This window comes from Choristoneura fumiferana, chromosome 23 (genome assembly GCF_025370935.1).
Source record: "Choristoneura fumiferana chromosome 23, NRCan_CFum_1, whole genome shotgun sequence".
Taxonomy (NCBI): Eukaryota; Metazoa; Arthropoda; class Insecta; order Lepidoptera; family Tortricidae; genus Choristoneura; species Choristoneura fumiferana.
The window spans coordinates 5,920,219-5,941,026 of NC_133494.1; the positions used below are offsets into that span (position 1 = coordinate 5,920,219).

The 20,808-nt window shown below is 36.7% G+C and overlaps 2 protein-coding genes across 2 annotated transcripts in view; one reads left to right on the forward strand and one right to left on the reverse strand.

Moving 5' to 3' along the window:
* The window catches only part of LOC141441205 (diacylglycerol lipase-beta-like), a 15,574-nt gene extending 1,959 nt beyond the window's left edge, over positions 1 to 13,615 (reverse strand). Inside the window, exons 1-5 of the mRNA XM_074105879.1 lie at positions 13,536 to 13,615; positions 12,542 to 12,766; positions 4,605 to 4,717; positions 1,313 to 1,534; positions 571 to 886 (exon numbers count right to left, since the gene is read on the reverse strand). Of these exons, the coding sequence (XP_073961980.1) occupies positions 571 to 886; positions 1,313 to 1,534; positions 4,605 to 4,717; positions 12,542 to 12,766; positions 13,536 to 13,615 (956 nt within the window). The remainder of the gene's footprint in view (positions 1 to 570; positions 887 to 1,312; positions 1,535 to 4,604; positions 4,718 to 12,541; positions 12,767 to 13,535) is intronic.
* A 1,341-nt stretch (positions 13,616 to 14,956) lies between these two features.
* Positions 14,957 to 20,185, forward strand: LOC141441206 (uncharacterized). Its single transcript, XM_074105880.1, has one exon. It carries the CDS (start codon positions 14,957 to 14,959, stop codon positions 20,183 to 20,185), a length of 5,229 nt encoding a protein of 1,742 aa, XP_073961981.1.
* Positions 20,186 to 20,808: the final 623 nt, after the last annotated feature.

Consider the following 20,808-nt stretch of genomic DNA (forward strand, 5'->3'; position numbering starts at 1 on the left):
CTGCGCCTCTGGGAAAATCTTGTTAGGTACGTCGTACGATAATAGGTTGGTAGGTATGACTGACAATCAAATAGTTGCATAAAATATTAAATCAAATTGTGATGAGTTTCTTGACGGTCTTCATGGTTGAGTGGTTAATAAGTTATGAGCTTGTATTTTTTTTATTACTAACTTGACATAATATAATGGCTTGAAATTGGTAAAACTAAAACCTTTACAAAAACTGAAAAAAGTCTTACTAATGCTCGTCTTAACTAATGGCACAAGCACAGTCATATCACATAGTTATCCTTTCTCGTATGCCAATGATTGGTAAGTGACGATGATAGTGTGGGGCGAGGCTACATACATTACTTAGAGAGATCTCTCTCCAGCCGCATGTTATGCCTGGGAACCGAAGTCCGAAGGTGGAGCGACGGAAATTGTAGATATATATATGCTTAAGAATTATGAACTTGCGCGATGCTGGTTTTGGAGTAACTATACTTGCTCACTAGATGACGCTAGGAGTTGCTACAGTTCTAGACTTTGTGTACCTAACCTACCTACGCCTAAAGACAAATAACTCACCGACAACAGCAGCACGTCAAATGCCGCGCCAACTTGCAGAAACCAGTGAAGCAATGTCGATACAGCACGTACGGCCAGCCGTAGGCCGCTATGGACAGCCTCAGATAATGCAAAGCATCCTTCAGATTCATCCAAGGCGGCGTCTCCGAAAATATCTTATTGACATCCGTGGTGTATATCGGTTCTTCGTCGTTCAGCATCTGGATGCGGCGCATTTCTCTCGTTTCCCGCTTCTGCCTGACTCTGAGGAGTACGCAGCCTGCCACCACGTCCGAGGGAACCAGATCCGTTGATCTGAACAGGGCGCTCAGGAGAGCTAGAAAAATGGAATCAGTGAATAGACTAGCCTAAATATTAAACAACAATGACGGTTACTATTACTTGATTGAGCTAATGAACTTTATTGTATCTACCTTATTGAACTTTTGTATTACAAACTCTCAAAATAAAAAAAATACTGTGATTACATCCACAATACATTCGAGGAAATTGAATCGCGTACCGGGTGGAAACTTTTTTCATAACCAGTTTCACTATATGTTTTTTTCGTACGTACCTACTCGTATAACATGACATCAGTAGCACAGCGGTTCCTCCCTGGTACACAATTCAGTTTCTTTGTCTTTGACTGTACATTTAGTTTGTTGTGAGTTTGTTGGAGGACTATGGAATATCACTGGCACGATTTCTTACACAAAAAAGGTTAAGTATATTTTCTGTTTTTTTTATTTCGAATATTTACCTGCAACCTGTTGGAAAGCTTCCTTCCCGTGTTCGTCGCGCTTCAGCCAACAGAACGCCCATCGGAATCTCCTTGACCACAGTCCCGTCACCTTCCTGTGATGCCGCACCTGGTTGGGCGTATCTTGCATGTCTCCATAGTTCACCGAACCCAGTGGGTCGAATACCATGAACAGACCGAACACCGTGAGCCCCAGTTGCACCCAGTTGAATAGGACTATACCTGAAAATGAAGGAGAGGATTAACTTGTTTTTATTTAAAGTAAGTGGCGTTAAAGATAACACGTCTGGCAAACGCTGTATAAATATCTACTGTAACTGAGAGGTGATGCATCCGATGACATAGTACAACCCATCTAACTCACAAATACCGATTGCATGCATTTAACTCTTCCATAACGTCCAAAGCCCGAGGTCGGCTCCATAGGAGCACCCTTTGGCAGGCTAAGTTAAAATAATCCCTTGCTGGGTGACCCGTTTGGCAGCTCGCCCTCTCTCCGGTAAGCTGTAAAAGCTGTCTGAGGCTAACAGCAACAGTTCGTTCGAAAAAAAGCCTCTCCAGGTTGCCTAGCTAAATGTTCACCCCATACCACTAACGTATAAGTAGGATCATTGAGATCGTTCTTTTCACGTATGTATGTATGAACGTATGCAATTTTCCTGTGATTGGATAAAAGTAGGCTTTTACTGCTCTGACATTTGCGTTCACTGTATTTTTATGGCTGGGGAACGCCTACCTACATCGAAGCAATCATGGTAAACCGCAGCACGTAGGTACGCGATTTTTCCATCTTTTTAGGGTTCCGGAGCCAAAATAGCAAAAGCAGAGTCCTTATAGTTTCGCCATGTCTGTCTGTCTGTCCGTCCGTCCGCAGATTTGGTCAGGGACTATGAATGCTAGAAAGCTGTTATTTTGCACGGATATATATGCAAACTATGCCGAAAAAATGGTATAATAAAAAAAATATTTTTTTAAGGATATCTCCCATAGACGTAAAGTGGGGGTGATTTTTTTTCTCATCCAACCCTATAGTGTGGGGTATCGTTTGATAGGTTTTTTAAAACCATTAGGGGTGATTTTTTTGCGAAATATTCAACTTTAAAGTACAAATTTTCATTAAAATTTAGCGCCCCCTAAAATCTAAACTGGTGGGTGGAAAAATACGAAAAAATTCAGGATGGTAAAGTATATCAAACTTTCAAGGAAAACTATAACGGCTAAGTTTGCTTGAGAATTATTAGTAGTTTTACTCTTAAATAGCCGCCTAAGGTATAAAATATACCTAAACTTGGAAGATTCCGTATAAAATACGAAATCCTTAGAAAAATATTACTTATTTTTTTCGAAATGGCTACGGAACCCTATCTTGGGCGTATCCGACACGCTCTTGGTCGGTTTTTTTAACTACCACCATTTGGTGAAATCCCAAAGGTTTGGCATGGTGATTTAATTAGTTTAACACATACACAGGGGAACATCAACATATTTTAATTTTAATTACCTATGCTTTAGTGGGTCACTGTGCTTTTATCCTGATAAGGTTTAGCCTGTGATAATGTTTTGATCATTTTGTTGTGGTGTACATAGTTAAATTAGCAATAAGTACATGTGCTGTGAAAGATTATGAAGTATGCACGTGCGTCCAAGTTGGTCACATTTTTATTCCATTAGGATCTCAGGGGGTCTATTATTGCATTTCCAAATCCGTACTAGTCGTTATACCGCCGGCATTTGTCAATAACATTTACTTGTTTTGTACATACAAAGCCGCTTTAACTACTAAATAAAATATCCAATAGGCTTGAGGAATAACGTCAAATTGTAAAGAATTCAAATTCTACGAATTTTTAAATTGAAAACTTTAAGTTTACTTATATTGATATTTTTTTAGTAGCAATGTAGTTCACCACCGTGAAGGTCCCTAATCGCGATGGCCACTCCATACTTTAGCCACCGGTTAACCAGTGAGCAGAACGCATATTATGATGATATGATTATAATTAATTGTATGGCAGAAAGTTTGAAACATAAAGCGACGATAAGCCGTATTAAACAAGCATTGTGCAGCTTTATTTAAAAACCAACTGGTCGCCTTGTTTTTGGCTCTTCTGAACATAGGTATAGGTAGTTGTTCCTAATGAATGCTAGAATTTACAACCTTCATAAGTATTTATTAGCTTAATACTTAATAAATATATTCTGACTTTGAATTTAATTTACCAATGCTAGTCTACGTGTAATGTAATTATAATTTGAAATATAAGTAAGTACGATAAACCGAAGGCTCCTTTATACAAATGGAAATTTAGTGGCTGGCGTTTGGAGTTAATGGTGTTTAATTAACATCTAAATCCGAACAAACACGTGACAGACATTATTTATCGTTGAATTTGATTTCAGTTGTGACCTTATGACCTTATGTATAATAAATGACTGCCATGAGGTCAAAAATATTTAAGCTATATTAAATTATATTTGTTTAAATTATTTTATCGCCGTTTTATGTTTTGAATTGAATTTTGCGGTAAAATTATTTGATGGGTACTTCCTCAAATAGTTTTTGAATAAATGGTTTCTTGTTTCCACTTTGTCCAATTTTATGTCCAAGTTCTACAATATTTACGTGTAAAATACATGTCTTTTTTAGACAATATTTGTATGTCCGTAGCCTCTTTTCTGCTTCATCTTGCAATTTTCCAACCAGTTCATTATCTATTAATACCTTTAAACGAGCAATTCTTGTATGTATATATATATATTTCGGGGATCTCGGGATCGGCTCCAACGATTTCAATGAAATTTGGTATGTAGGGGTTTTGGGGATGAAAAATCGATTTAGCTTGGTCTTATCTCTGGGAAAACGCTTGTTATCGAGTTTTAGCCCGAGCAAAGCTCGGTCACCCAGGTACTGACATTTACTACGAGAACATTCTGCGGCGATCACTATTTAAATGATTCGACTCTACCATAATCTTACGTAACAGCTAATTTCGATGACACCGAGAAAATGGGTTCTAGATTAATCTGATGATAAAAGACGAAAATTCGCGGTTGTGGCCGGAGTATTAGAGACAGTCAACTTTAAAGTGTACCTATGTTGTTCTGTCTCGTAACTCAAGAGACATCAGTACACTTAGAAAAATCTTTGCAATGTAGACTATTATATGAGGCATGAAAGAATTGCCTTAAAACAACAACTAACTTTTAGTGGGTTTGTATACCTTATAGAATCATACTTTTAATAAGTCACTCGGAAGACCATAGACACTAGCTATACTAAAAAGTGACTTACTCTGGATGACTATGCTGGAGAACGTGTCTGAAACAGAGCACTCGATGACGTCACAGAACATCCACATGGTGCCCATCACATTCAACGCGATCTCAGGCAGCACCAACAGCACTCTGTAACAACGACAACCAATTATGTCTTAGCTTACACAGCTGTCATACTCTCTATAATATTCCTCTGTACATTATGTGTGCAGCGACATCCTTGACTTCACGACTTCAGTTTAATTGGTCTATTAGAATCGAAACTCAGATGACTAGCAAACAAAACAAGACTCAAGAAACTCAGATAAAAAAAACTCTTCAAGGGATTAGAATTATCATCACGTAGATACTTATTTGGTACAAATCACGCGATAAATAACCATCTATTGTTTTGTGTCTTGTGTGAAAACAATTAGTTTTCTTTTATTTGAGCACACGTCAAACTACCTGGCAGTGTCTAAATAATATATGTACTTAAGTTTCTTTCAATGTCAACATTGGTATAAATACTAGAATCAGCAATAGTATCGATGGAGCCATATTTATACACAGAATTGAATTGCACTAAATAAAATCCGATTTCTAAATTCATTTCTAAGCATTAACCGTGTAGGTACAGGTTGATTCAAAGAACTGGCACGAATTAACTGAATGAGTGCTAAACTGAAGTACTGATAACATAGGTAGACGTATCACACAAAGGTGTGCATCACGATATTGTTTACAAAATATTAGGAAGCCCCTGTATAAGAACGGTACTGACACAGTGAAGTGACATTGCTTTCGTTCAATTCATTGGTGCCGGCCGGCACGGCATAGCTTCATAGGTCGATTCACAGGAGCTGCTATAGCCCAGAATAACTAATAGTACTAATAGTTATCATTCAAAAATGATCGGAGGATTCAGTGATCAGCAGAAGTAGAGTTTTCTAAGTTATTGCATAGTTATATAGCATATATGGGTATTTCAAATTTTAGGTCCCAAATATGTTTGGAAGTAAAGTAAATACCCGTTATGCGTTTAAAATTTCTACCGCAGCGAACAAAAGAGCTGATGATCTTTAAACGGCGGAACCGATTTTGATTAAACATGTCTAAGAACCATCGCTAGAAAACCTGCTTTCAAATAAAAAAAACCGCATTCAAATCGGTCCACCCGCTTAAGAGCTACGGTGCCACGTACAGACTTATAACACCCCTCTTTTTTTGCGTCGGGGTTAATAAAATAGACTAGTTATGGTATATATAGTAGTAATAGCACAGTATATATATAAGCTAAAGTAGTATATATATATATTCTGACTGTGGTAATAGTGATTTATTGACAGCTATTGATATTCGCGTTTCCGTAAAGTACCTCGATAAAAGCAGATGATCGTCCCTTAGGGAATGTGAGCTAAAGTGAGCCACGGCAGCATTTGCTGGCATTAAAACCTTTACCGCTGCGTTATCATTTTATAAGTTTTCATGTAAAATCTTAACTCGTAAAACCGTGAGTTAAAATTATAGTCCAATAAATCTACAGATCAAGTAATCTACAGACTTACAAGTTCAGTCAAAAGTCACAATACAAAGTATCCCGTATTGCATGTGGGTTTTATTCCAAATACTTAAAAATAAATAAGTACCTGAAGTTTGTTTTGTAATATATGTATACTCAGACACATTTTTGTATATATATGTATACTTAGACAAAATGTTTATCTAATCGTTTGGTTACCTTGGGAGCGAATTTAACTGAAGCTGCAGTGTAAGTATTGTTTTAGGTATTTATTTTCTTAAATTGCTCGAGTAAGAATTGCAAAAACAACTGAGTCGAGTCTCTGACCTATTCAACGACATTCACTTTATACTCTTATTGTATAACACTATTACTACTTTGTGTGTAAAATAAATGTTATAATATAATCATTTTTATACAAACTTTTGACTGTACTTTTTGTTGACAACTAACAACATAAATCTACAACAAAATTGAAAGTCAATCCGACTCCTGGAAGTGGATCAGAATGAACTTACAAGATTTACCTAAACAAAAAACAACAAACGGGGCAAGCTAATTAAAGCTTCTAATTAAACCCGATACAAGATACCGCTAAGTACTTAAGATTTCACAAATTGTAATGTAATTTGTAACTTTATAAAATAAAGCTCAGGTGTTTACCACACGTGACTAAAACCTCTTAGGTGTACAGTATTGTACGATCATGTGCTAAATAGCTGCCAAAAGATTTTCTATCGCCAGTGGACACCGATATTACCTAATCTTGTTTGTCCAGGTTTCGGCGGTTGTGTAAATAGATTCGATCAATATTTATAGCGATATTACCTATCGCTTTCCCAGAAAACCATGTCGATTATGAAATTAAGAGATGAATTGTGATATACTTAAGATAGGCAATGAGGAACTTCGTCAAAATCTGGTCTTCGTCAAAAATGGTTTTCTGAGAATGTTGTACTCCAGAGAAAATCCGGTCAGCGTCCAAGGAAAAGGATGATAGTTCATACATATTTCAATTAAAAGAAACAATGAAAACCTATCGGTAATGCTTAGAACGCTCAATTTTTAGCAAAAACACAACATGGAAAGAGAAAACTGACTTCTTACCTATTTACATTCTCATTGAAAGGTAATAAATACACAAACATGTTTGCGTATGGTAACTCAATGGAAAAGACCTTTGACATGTTGACTTTAATAGCAAATGGCATGCCTTTTTTATTTATTGATCTGTTATGCACTTCGTAGGTACCTGCTATGTATACTTTATGCATTTTTGGAGTTACATAAGTTTTCCCAATAAAAGGTGGATCACACTGATACCAACTTCACAGTAATTAGGTACATTAAGAAACTTTTTAAGTCGCAGTTTATGTACAGTCGAAGAAACTGAAATATGCACCAGGACGGAACCTTTGGGCTAGGTACTAATGTCATGTTGACATCACATACTTTTGTCAAGGAAATCATAGTAAAATTGATTATTAAAAGGTTCCATCCTAGTAAGATTTAGGGACAGTAGCTTTAAGATTATGTACCTAAGTTACATTGGTTCTGATTAAATAAAAGTTTTCATTGAGGAAACGAATTACGGAGTTGCGAACGCATTGTGTAAAAATGGTTATATATATAAAAGTGATGTGCTCAATAATAGAATCATAAATATTTTTACGGACAAAAGCCAACACGTCATCAACTTACGAGGATTTGTGAAGATCCGGGAAGTTCGAGAATAGTGTTTGTTTTATACTACGAAGTGCAAAATTCGAACTTCGTATCTTGTCGGCCCGCTGACGCTTATATTGTTTCATATGAGAGTGAGAGGGACGGTACGATATGAACTTAGATTTTAAAATTTCGTAGTAACCCCCCAGTACCGACGTGGGGTGTGACGTAGTGTCGAACTTTGTCGCCGACCAGGTCCTGGCGACTTGACGGCTAATCTGTCATTTGGCTTATCTTAACAAAGGGATGCTATCACTGGAAGGTCAAGGTTGCTAAAGCTCTGTTTACCTACATTACAGTCTTAGTCCCATCTTAATTTTAAGTGCCATTAAGTATTGAGAATTGCGTTTATAGTTTGATGTCAAGCCTAAAAAATGGTACTCTATGAAGTAGAAAAGCACTAACAAAAATAGAAGAGCAGAATAGTGAGATAGAAAGAAAGGGAGAAAAATACAGATACTTACATTGGTAGCGTCCCGATATTGCGCGAAAAGCGCCGATTTTTCTGGATAGTGAATAACTTTCACTTATTTTAATTATATCTATTTGATCTCACGGCGAGGTTCAGGTTATTTAAGTTTAATATGCGATGTTTTCCGTTTGTTAGATAAAAATGTTCCAAGCTAATTTATAACTATGCCTTTAATGAGGGCTCCAAGGTTGCCTTCTCTTCAGAACTTCACGGGATTTCTGTATAATCATTAATCAAAGACGAAATCTACATAGAAATGTTAATTTTGAGTTTTCGTTGTCTTTCGAAATACGTCCCGATTCCCGAGTTGAGGAAAAATTGTTGAAGGTACATTTTTCTCGGCGGCAAAAACACGCAATAAATCACAATTATAATGGCGCCGATCCACGCTTCTTATTGATCTGAGCGAGCAATATTTCAACGTTTCGTAAAATTGAGTTTTTTATTTTATCTACATATATATAATTTCTATAGGTTTCTTAACATTGCACGTTGAGATTCGTTTTTTCAGCACCTCGAAAGATGAAAGATTATTAGATTAAACTTAAAGACCAAAACTATGAATAAATTAATTTGAAAATATTACCTATACAATGACCGCTCAAAAATACGTAAAAAGTCTGTCGTTATAAGTCTTGAATTAAATCATATCTATTATTTTTCCTTCGCTCAAACAAAACCTCTCTGTTGCACTTTTCCGAAGTGTTTTTTCTCGCTCTGGTTGTTTCAATTTACTAAAAAAATATTCAAGAACATACTCGTAGGTACTGTTTCAAATTTTGCTCTAGTCCATCATACGCTTAATTTACACCTACGTCTGGCGTTAAAGTAAAGTGAGTGAAGTGAGTACATACATTTAGAATTTGTTTAATTAATTAATGATTAGGTATTTATTTAAACTGCATCATAGGTTTTAAATTCGACTTCCGATTTTATTTACGAAACATTTAATCACAGTTTTCTGATCAATAGTGTTAATAATAGTATATTTTTAATTAACAAACAAATAAAATAATCGCTTTATACCCGGCTATAGAACCAATTGGTTTTGGCGGTAATTAGATCCAACTTATTAGCATTGATCCGTCCGTGATGATCAGCAGAGGCGGTATCCGACCGAAAACCGATAATTATCAATTTTAGAAATTTCAAACTGAAATTGTTACCTTCTAAAGCTTTGTTTGATACCGTTGATGCGAGGTTAGAGCAGCTGTCTTACATAAGTTTTAAGTTTATTATCTCCCCATAAACATGGAAAAAGTGAAAACTCTTGACTTGAGTCTTGAATTAGGTGGGTTATGCTAAATATAAGGATGAATTAGTTTACTTAGGCAATGAAATTTGGCATTAGCGTACGGTAGAGGGTTAAAAAATTTACGAATTGTTTGCTCGTTATCGATAAGAGTTCAATTAGTGAATATATCGAATCTATCATTTTCATTTCTCTCAAAGCCCCGCGCTCGCTCAAGCTCAAGCAATAGTAATGTTAAATTGCTGGCTTGTGTACTTTGTGTAGTGTAGTTTTATCTCAGTATCTTGCTCCTTAAGTAACTGACCAGTTAAAAGTACATTATTTGACTGGAAAACTGGATTTGTTCTTTTTGGCACAAAGCCAAGCTACGATCACGTCAATTATTGAAGTTAACTACTTCACTACAGAAACAAATAAAGTATTTTTGTTGGTAATTAAATAAAACCAGTCTGAAGAGTTTGTTTTATGAACAAGTTTATAAAATGGAGAGCAAATTTAAACAACCATAGCTAAGGTACTACGTATGTAAACAAAACCGTTGAGATTTTTTTGTCAGACATTGACAGAAATAGGAGACAAGAATATCTTATTAGACTTAATGAGATTTTTTTGTATTTTAAATACTAGCAAAACTCCCCAGCTTCGCATGGGTATAACATTGAAAAGAAAGAGACGAAAAATAATGAAAATCTTTATAGACTTTCATCTTCTTTCCCCAAAACAAAACGGCGCGGAGCCGGGGCACGTTGCTAGTGATTCGTAATACAATTTTTGATTTGAAAAACTTACATTCCGGCAAAGTACCTACCTATCTTACGAGCCGCGTGTCAATACAATACAAACAATACAAATATTCCTTATTGCACACCACAAATCAGTACAAAAAATCTATACATTACACATTTTTGTCAAACTTAAAACCTAAAATTGCTAAAAGCGGCTCCGAAGCGGTAACGTTTCGTGTGCTCTGCCTAACCCATTTGGGAATATACAACACGCGTGATGTTTGTGTGTGTGTGTGTGTGTGTGTGTGTGTTACACATACTTACATGATGATGATTGATGAATGATGGTCTTTCCGAAAGCGCTCATACTCGTAGTATAAAAAGTAACATTTGCGCAGTTTACTTACAGAATAAACGTTTCCACTTAGATTTTTTGATTTACTATTTATTTATTAATAATTAACATTTACAGGCTTATAGTATAAACCAAAGCGCCTATAATGCTAGTACCTACTTAGTTATACCTATAACAGTAGGTTCATTACTAAAGATTAAGAAAGATAAAAACCATTAACAATATAAATTAAACAAGCCCAGTATCTACATAAAGATATACTTACAATTAGGAACCAACCAAATGGATAAACAACCGCCTAACTGGATATAAAGATTTTAAACAGTTTTATTGTTCTTGCGCCAAATGTGTGATTTTCCCAGTGACGCAAAAGAAATTGAACACGGATGTTATCAGTTTAGAAACCGACAGGCTCGTGGAGAATTGTACATATTCAATCTTGGCAATACGAGTTCAATAATCCAAGTAAATTAGAAAGCGCTATAAAAATTGTTCTGAAAGTTTTTGTAATTAATAACAAGAACCAAATATGGTTTACAAAGCAATTTACGTCACAAAATATCGCATGTATTGTAATGTTTTTGCTTGAAAATAAAATATCATTTATTAAATTTTAATTAGGTGCGACTTAAAGGAATGCTAGGTAGACATAATTCTTTAACAAGGCCGCCAGCAAGTATTTAATGCTCTTTCTAACCAGGACAAGAAACCATAGACAATAGTTATTTGTGCAACAAAAGAGCAAAGTTAGTAAGCGAAGGATTCTATAATTGAATCACGAGCGTCTGCGAGTGATTCTAGGTTAGAATCCTGAGAGCAGCAAGGGATTCAAATACACGAGATGCAAAAAAACTTTGGTCTCGTGTGACACATACAATTTTTCACCTCAGCAGCAGTAATCAACACATTTAATTGATCCTATCTCTCGCTTTTTTCGTGTTGAAGTGATATGACAGATCAAAGTAGAGTTCAAATATTTAGAATTCAGTGAGTAGACCCAACACTGTACTCAGCATTTAAAAAAATAATTAAAAAGTTACTTTGCCTCACGGAGTGAGCAAAATGCGATTGCGGTGAAAAAATTCTTTGAGACGTACGATGTGGATGCGATTATTACGTACAACACGTTTACGAGCTTTCGTTTACGAGGCCAGATTTATATCTCGCGGAAAGATTCCATTTAACTTGATAAGTACTTTTCGAACAAAGTTTAGGCAATTAATTACTAACTTTACTTTTTTTATGTAAGTTCCCCGATTGCTCAAATATCCTACAAAAATCGAGGGAACTCTTCAAATTTTGTAGACACTTAACATGGTATGGTTGGGTTGGGGCTATGGTATGGTAGCACACTAAATACTTTTCTTAACAACTAGACGTTTTAGTTATTTTTTTGCTTTATTTGTGGCTTTTTTAGTCGGTTAATTTTTTCGTTACAATATTTTTTGTTAACAAAACGTTTGCTCTACAAAGTAGGTATTAAACTTTTAAACATTAGGCACCACAGGATTTATTAGTGCAAGCAATCAACGTTATCAAGTGAATTGATTGGGAGCAGCGTGGTGCAATTTTCCACGGCGCATGACATGCGGGTCAAATTTAATCCAGCGCACAAAAAAATCTAAAATTCCACTAATATTATAAATTCGAAAGTTTGTAAGTATGTTTGTTAGTTGGTTTGTTTGTTTGTTACCTTATCACGTCTAAACCGCTGAACCGATTTAGATGAAATTCGATATACAGATGGTTAAGTCCCGGGGAAGGACATAGGATAGTTTTTATCCCGGAAAACTGCATAGTTCCCGCGGGATAGCGATAAACGAATTCTACGCAGACAGAATCGCGGGAACAGGCTAGTTACTTATAATTTAAAAGATGCCTTTACTGGATGTAGGCTGATTTGATTGATTGATTGATACTAACTTCATAAGGAGCAGCGGTGACACGAGCTTCCTGACATCGACCTCGGTGATGGTGCCGCGCGCGGACTGCTGCGCGAGCGCCGCTAACAGTAGCATCAGCGCCGCCTGGAGAGACAGCGTCCCGCACAGGTACAGCCGCACGAACGCCCCGCCGTGCCAACCCTCCGACTGGCATTGCCATGTCACGGGGAATATCACTTCAACCACCAACGCTATTAATACCAGCCTGTGGACAAAGAAAGAGGGTTGAATTAAAAACTAAATATAAGTTAAGGGGTTAGGCGCTTAAAATGTAATCTTGATTAGTGTTATTGGAGATTATAAGATGTTTTTAGAAATAGTGCGATAAGGGAACGCTGTGGTGTAAATGAAGGTATAGTCAACGGATTGAGAAAGGGATGCTTGGATGGTTTGGTCATGTTGAGAGAATGAATGAAAACAGATTGACTAAGCAGATCTATAAGACGAGCGTGAATGAGAACGTTAGGAGAGGAAGGCCTAGACGAACGTACCACGCTCAAATCGGGGACGTTCTTAAGAAAGGTCGGGTCAGGAGTACTCTAAACCGACGTGCATGCATGAAAAGATTGATGAATGTAGAGGAAGCGAGAGTTGTATGCCAGAATCGTAGCAAGTGGAAGGCTGTAGTCTCTGCCTACCCGTTGGAAAAGAGGCGTGATTTGGCGCGAGCTCCGTTTTTATCTCGATTCAAATGGATCTCCAATGGACCGTGAAAAATGATATGATAATTCAGTTAGGAATTCTGAATGAATGCTGGAAGTTTTGTTTTTGTTTCAACGAGAATGAAAATAGAATTTATGATATTCAAGTTTCCAACCGAAAATAGAATTTGTTTTTTTTTAGCGGGCGATGAATTAAAGGTCTCCGTCCATTTATGAGGAAGCAATAGAGTTAATTAAACAGATATGTCAATACAATTTAAAGTCCATTAGGAAGCAATCAGGTTGAAGAGGCGAAGGTCGCAATGTGCGGACCGGACGTTGGGATGGGAGCCGGGTGCCGGCACGGCGACGACACGGCCGGAATCGTCAATCGATATAGAAGGCTCGTTCATATTAATGTACAGTCGGAGTAAAAAAAGGTTCGTCACCCTAAGATCTATTTTCCTTTCCTCAATATGAGCGCTAATCTGCTTACCGATTGAGTAGGAAATACTGCGTCAACCTGTCAACCTGCTAAACATAATCAGGTGACCATAGCAACCCTACCACTATACCTTGGCACTGACAAACCATAAACGTAACATTACTAGACGAACCGACCTAGCTTGACAGCGTGACCGAAAGTGAGATGGGCCTGTCTGTGTAAATTTGTAAATGTCTGTGTGAGTTTTAGAGTTGCCCTCACTGCTAAATATGAGTTGTCGATAACCATAGGTACCGTATCCCCGGTATCCCCGTATATCCGGTATCGTCATATAGGTAAGTTACGAGTACACAGTACAAATAAATCTTAAGGGCTGTTGCTGTAAAGTAGGTACTAGAAACTTCATAAACATTTCTAAATTAAAAAAAATTGCCAGCAAATATCTGTCACTCCCACTCATGTCACTCGTCGTTAACTTTACACTAGACAGTTAGGTAGGTACCTATATTCGCATGTCAAGAGTATAAATAGTAAGCTATGAATAAAACACAAACAAGATACGTACCTACTAGGTTTAATGAACACTTAAGGTATTTTTAGTTAGCGTGGCACAATATTAAAAATGACTCGAACGAAACGCATGAAAATTATCGCTAAATTGACTTCACACGATTATACGATACAGCTCTGCGACAGACGCACAGACAGACAGACAGACAGAGGAGGCTTAGTATAGGGTCCCGTTTGGCACCATTTGGGTACGTGTTTTAACCGATTTTAGTTATTTTATCGACCCATAGATGTCGCTACACCGTGATAGAAACTAGCTATCGTTTTGCTGTTACATAATGTATAAGAAATGTATTTGGTTGAGTATTAAACGGATTGGCATAGCAACGGTGTTTGATGTAAACAAAGTGGTCCATACGAGCGGATAGGAAACAGTGACAGTGACAGTGAGTAGGAAGTGAAGTGTAGACAGTGTAGTGCAAAGAAATAAGTACAGTGAAGTGAAGTGTCAGTGTCAGTGAAACGAACTTAGCGGAAAAATCGTAGCTGTCAAAGACTTGCAAAATTTCAGGATCTTATTCTATGGACTTAGTAAATTCAGCGCGCAAAATTTAAAAAGACTTGTAAAATTTTCAAAATTCTTTCTATGGACTTAGAAAAATCGAAGTGGTATTTGTATGGTTTATTCTATGGACTTAGACAAAATTTGAATAATTTTAGGACTTGTAATTTTTTGGATTTTTATTCTACGGACTTGTAAAATTTTTCAAAATTAACGTGTTAATAAAAGGGCTTCAAGATGTCAAAAGAACTTTTGGGACTTATAGCGGAACAAGAACAGGCGATGGAAATTATACAAAAATTAAAAATAAATTTCAAAAAAACGAGCAAAGCGAGATTGACTAGAGGATACGTCAAAGCAAGAAAAGAGACCTTGGACGACTATTGGAAGAATTTTGTGGAAACCAACCGATCCATAATCAAAATTGTCAATAAGGAAGATATGGAAAACCTGTCATATTTTACAAAAGATTATTATTCTGCATATGAAGAATTTTACATTAACTTGAAAGCGGAGATGACAGATTTATTAGAAGACTCAACACAAATACCGAGCAGCTTGAATTTAATCCAACAAAATAAAATTGAAGAAATTAAATTACCAAAAATAAACATACCACAATTCACCGGCAATTACCAAGATTGGACATCATTTCATGACCTGTTTGTTTCACTCATCCACAACAAGACAAATCTAGGAAATGTTCAGAAATTACATTATTTAAAGAGCTGTCTGTCAGGCGAACCAGAACATCTTTTGAAACATTTACCGGTCACTGACAGTAATTATGATTTGGCATGGAATATGCTACAAGGCCGATACAATAATAAGCGTATTATTGTAAATTCGATATTGAGCAGATTGATAAACCAAAAAAAAATGAACGCAGGGACTGCCAAATCAATTCGTGAGATACTTGATGTTACAATGGAATGTCTGAACAAACTTAAAGGACAAGGCGTCGACACTACTTCTTGGGATGCGATTATCATTCACATGACCGTTTCCAAACTCGATACGGAAACTCACAAAGAATGGGAAGAAGAAGTGAGTGATATGAATATCAATGAGTTGCCTTCGCTGTCTAAATTTGAGAGGTTCCTAGAGAAACGGTTCCGTGTTTTAGAAATGATGCACCCGATACCGACAACAAGTGCTAACATCCAGAGAGAGCCTTACCATGCAATCAAGTCCAGATCATTTGTCGTTGCCGCGGAGATGAAATGTGGATTTTGCAAACAGAATCATGTGCTATTTCAATGCAAAGAGTTTCAACAGCTAACTTTGGAGAGGAAGACAGATTTTGTTCAGAATCAAAGACTTTGTTTCAACTGCCTTATGCCAGGTCACCCAGTAAAATATTGCAATAACAAGTCGTCTTGTCACACATGCGGAAGAAGACATCATTCATTGTTGCACAGAAGCTACACATCCCGCCAATCCCAAGAGAGAGAAAACAAAGAGAAAAAGCCGGAAATAGAAAACAGAGAAAAATACGAAAGAGAAACGAAACATCAACTTAGAGAGAAGGAGATCATCAATCATTTAACAACAGGAAACATTACAGCATTGTTATCAACAGCACAAATTAAAGTTACCAACGAGCAAGGAAAACAATTTGTGTTGCGAGCATTATTAGATCCGTGCTCACAGGAGTCATTCATCACAGAGTCTGCAGCTCAAACTATGGGCCTTAAGAGAATTCACGTGAATGGTCACGTATCTGGCCTGAGTCAGATGAGAACACCCATAAACTTTGCGGCAGATATTGAGATTTCGTCACGATATAACTCCAAGAAAATGAAAATAACAACATACATTGTTAAAAGAGTGACCAGCATCATGCCATCTGAAAAACTTACAATAGATAACTGGGAACATTTGAAAGACTTACAACTGGCTGATCCAACCTACTATCAACCTGGCCCCATCGATATTCTTTTGGGAGTAGAAGTGTATAATGAATTTATACAACCAGGTCTTATCAAGGGAATCCCAGGATCTCCTACAGCTTTACAAACATACCTAGGATGGATTTTATCAGGGAAAATAACAGTCGGAGAAGAAGTTAACAAAAACCAACCTTTTATCAGCATGCATCTGAATGTAGAATTAAACGAAATGCTGCAAAAGTTCTGGGAACTAGAGACAATAGAGGAAGAAAGTGACAAACTAACAGCAGAAGAGAAAAGAGTAGAAGAAATATATGAGAAAACAACCACGAGAGATGAAAACGGACGATATATAGTAAACTTAACATTCAGAAATGATCCACCTGTACTACCGGCAAACAGCAAAGAAATTGCATTGAATCGCTGGAAAACTACTGAAAAAAGACTGACAAAAGAACCAAAATTAATGGAAGAATACAACAGAGTTTTAGAAGAATATTTAACGTTAAACCATATGGAGAAGATTGAAACCAAAGAGGAGAAAGACAATTTGAACAATGTGTATCTTTCACATCATGCAGTTATAAAAGAGGAAAGAGAGACCTCGAAAGTGAGAGTTGTATTTGATGCATCGTGTAAGGGAAGTAATGGAGTGTCATTAAACGATGAACTGATGATAGGACCTCCAGTACTAGAAGAACTACGAACAGTAATTTTGAGATGGAGAAAACACAGAATAGCTTTTGTTGCGGACGTTGAGAAAATGTACCGGCAAATAAAAATAAAAAAAGACCATACAGATTACCAAAGAATATTATGGAGAGCTAAGATTGAAGGACCAATTGAAGAATACAGGCTACTTACTGTAACATTTGGAACATCCTGTGCACCATATCTTGCAATAAGGACATTGAGACAAACAGCTATTGATGAGGGATTTGAATATCCAGAAGCAAAAGAAGCGATACTGAGAGATTTTTATATGGATGATCTACTTACAGGAAGAGATACTGAGAATGAAGCAATTACAATGCAAAAACAGATAACAAAAATTTTGAATTCGGGAGGGTTTAAATTGCAAAAGTGGTGTTCTAATAGCGAATTATTCATGAGGCAACTAAAAGAAAATCAAAAGATAGATGAAACACAAACTGTAGAAATACAAAAGAAAGAGAATGTGAAGACTTTGGGAGTTACTTGGTCTGTCAAGAGTGACACACTGTCAATACCGAATAAAATAAGAGTGGAAGAGGATGTAATAATGACGAAAAGAAGTATATTATCTGATATAGCGTCATTGTTTGACCCCATGGGATGGATCGCACCGAGTATTGTCCTTGCAAAAATATTCCTGCAAAAATTATGGAAAAGTGGGATATCGTGGGACGAACATGTGCCTGAAGAACTACAAAAAGAATGGCTGCAATATAAAAGAGAACTACCGGCGTTAAGAGACATAACTCTAAATCGTTGGATCCATACCAGTCATAATAAATCCACAATCGAACTTCATGGATTTGCAGATGCATCGGCATCAGCATATGCGGCGGTGATATATGCCAGGGTAGTTAAGGAAAATGGCGAGATAAAGGTATCTTTACTATCGGCAAAGACGAAAGTAGCCCCGATCAAAACTATATCACTACCTCGTCTAGAATTATGCGCTGCTACTTTACTGAGTAAACATCTAAAACAAATTGCAAACATATTAGAGATAGACATTCAAAGGGTATATGCATGGACAGATAGTCAAGTAGCATTAGCGTGGATACATGGTGATCCAATGAAATGGACTCCATTCGTGAAAAATAGAGTCTTGGAAATAATCGAGAAGTTTGACGCTAGTCATTGGTTTTACATAAACACCAAACATAACCCAGCGGATGCAGCTTCCAGAGGAGTGATGCCTGAAAAACTAAAATCACTGGATATTTGGTGGAATGGACCAGATAATTTAAAAGAAAGACATGTTAAATTAGAAAAGGGAAAACCAATGGACACAGCACTAGAAAAACGAAAAAATATTGTAACAATGTTAGTAACTGACAAACATAAGAATGAAGAAAAGCTTACCTTACTTCAAAGATATTCTTCCCTGGACAAACTTGTACGCGTAGTAGCATATTGCAAAAGGTGGTTGAATATTATGAATGAAGAAAAAAGAAGGTACTTACGCAGTTACTTGACGCACGAAGAGAGAAACACCGCACTCATCACATGTATACGAATGTCACAAGAAATAGAGTTCTCTGAAGAAATTGAAGATTTACAAAATGATAGACAATTAAAAGCTAAGAGCAGACTCTTATCTTTATCCGCCTTTCTTGATGAAGATCGGGTGTTGAGAGTAGGGGGTCGTTTAAAACATGCCGACATAGAGTTCATACGTAAACACCCAATCATTATTTCGAAAGACAATGTGTTATTACCGCTGTTGTTACGAGAAGCTCATGCCAAGACCTTGCATGGCCCACCACAGATGATGATAACATATTTGCGAAGCAAATATTGGTTAATAAATGCAGGGAATAGCGTTAAACGCTTTGTGAGAACTTGTGTAGTTTGTTTGAAACAAAATGCAAAGAACAGAGAGCAGAAGATGGGAGATTTACCTGCAATTCGAGTCAAACCATCCAGACCATTTCTGATAAGTGGCGTGGATTTTGCTGGACCAATAAATGTAAAAATGAGTAAAGGAAGAGGGGCAAAGTCGAACAAAGCATACATATGTTTGTTCATATGCATGTGCACGAAAGCATTACACATTGAGTTAGTCAGTGATATGACAACACAAACATTTTTGGCAGCATTTAGAAGATTTGTGTCGAGACGAGGTCATGTTGCAGAAATGTGGAGCGATCATGGAACTACATTTGTGAGTGCAGAAAAGGAGTTATTAAATATGTGGAAACAAGGAATAGCAAATATTCCAGATGAGTTCTCATCCATGCTAGATAAAGAAGGAACTAAGTGGAAATTTATACCACCAGGAGCACCTAACTTTGGAGGATTGTGGGAAGCAGGCGTTAAATCGACAAAGTATCACCTAAAACGTATAGTTGGAGAGTCAACATTAACCTTTGAAGAGCTGAGTACAGTTCTCATTCAGATTGAGGCCTGTCTTAATTCTCGCCCCCTGTCCCCAATTAGTGACCACAAAGAAGATCTAGAACCTTTGACTCCTGGTCATCTGTTAATTGGAGAACCATTAGTGGTGCTACCATCACCTGATTTAAAAGATTTAAAAATCAATACATTAGATCGATGGCAATTAACTACCCGAATAGTTCAAGACTTCTGGAAAAGATGGCAATCAGAGTATCTGAGTCGAATGCAAGAAAGAAGTAAATGGAGACAATCTATGAAAGAATTTGAAGTTGGTGACTTAGTAATAATAAAGGACCAGAGGTATCCTCCGGGACACTGGTTGATGGGACGCATTGTGAAGAAATATCCTGGACATGATAATATAACTCGAACTTATGATATACGTACAATTTCAGGAATTTTACGACGAGCAATTACAAAATTGTGCCCTTTATTGAGTGAGATAAACAAAAATACAGTCCACTAGAAAAAAAAAGGTGCTTTTAGTGATCAGTGAAAGTGTGAATTGAGTTCTAATTGGTGTAGTGTCATTGTTTTTTGTTGTGATTTTTTTAAGAAATGACTGTCAACTGTCATTTTAGGCGGGAGAATGTTTTAGCCGATTTTAGTTATTTTATCGACCCATAGATGTCGCTACACCGTGATAGAAACTAGCTATCGTTTTGCTGTTACATAATGTATAAGAAATGTATTTGGTTGAGTATTAAACGGATTGGCATAGCAACGGTGTGTTGTGATGTAAACCAACATTCAAGGATGTTTTAATAAAACGAGGCAATCCGAATTACATCACTTCATTTTGCGTTTGATTTTGTGCTAAAAATAAGTAAATCTAAATAATGATTTTATTTGCTTAAAAGTTGTTCAAAATACTCATGTTTTTCTTATTGCAATAACGATCTTTCTCCGATGGCTCACGAAAACGACGTCTTGCGCGCAAGTCAGTCGGAATAATGACTGAAGTTAGCTGCTTTACTTAGGTAACCAAAGAAATTTGCAATTTTGTTTGTCGTGCTATCTTTTTAATACCTGATTTAGGCTGGTTTAAGAAAGAGAGCCAATAGTGGTCAGTATAAGCCGTTTTGGTAC

Excerpts from the sequence above, each read along its gene's own strand:
- LOC141441206 (XM_074105880.1), top strand. The coding sequence starts at position 14,957 with ATGTCAAAAGAACTTTTGGGACTTATAGCGGAACAAGAACAGGCGATG.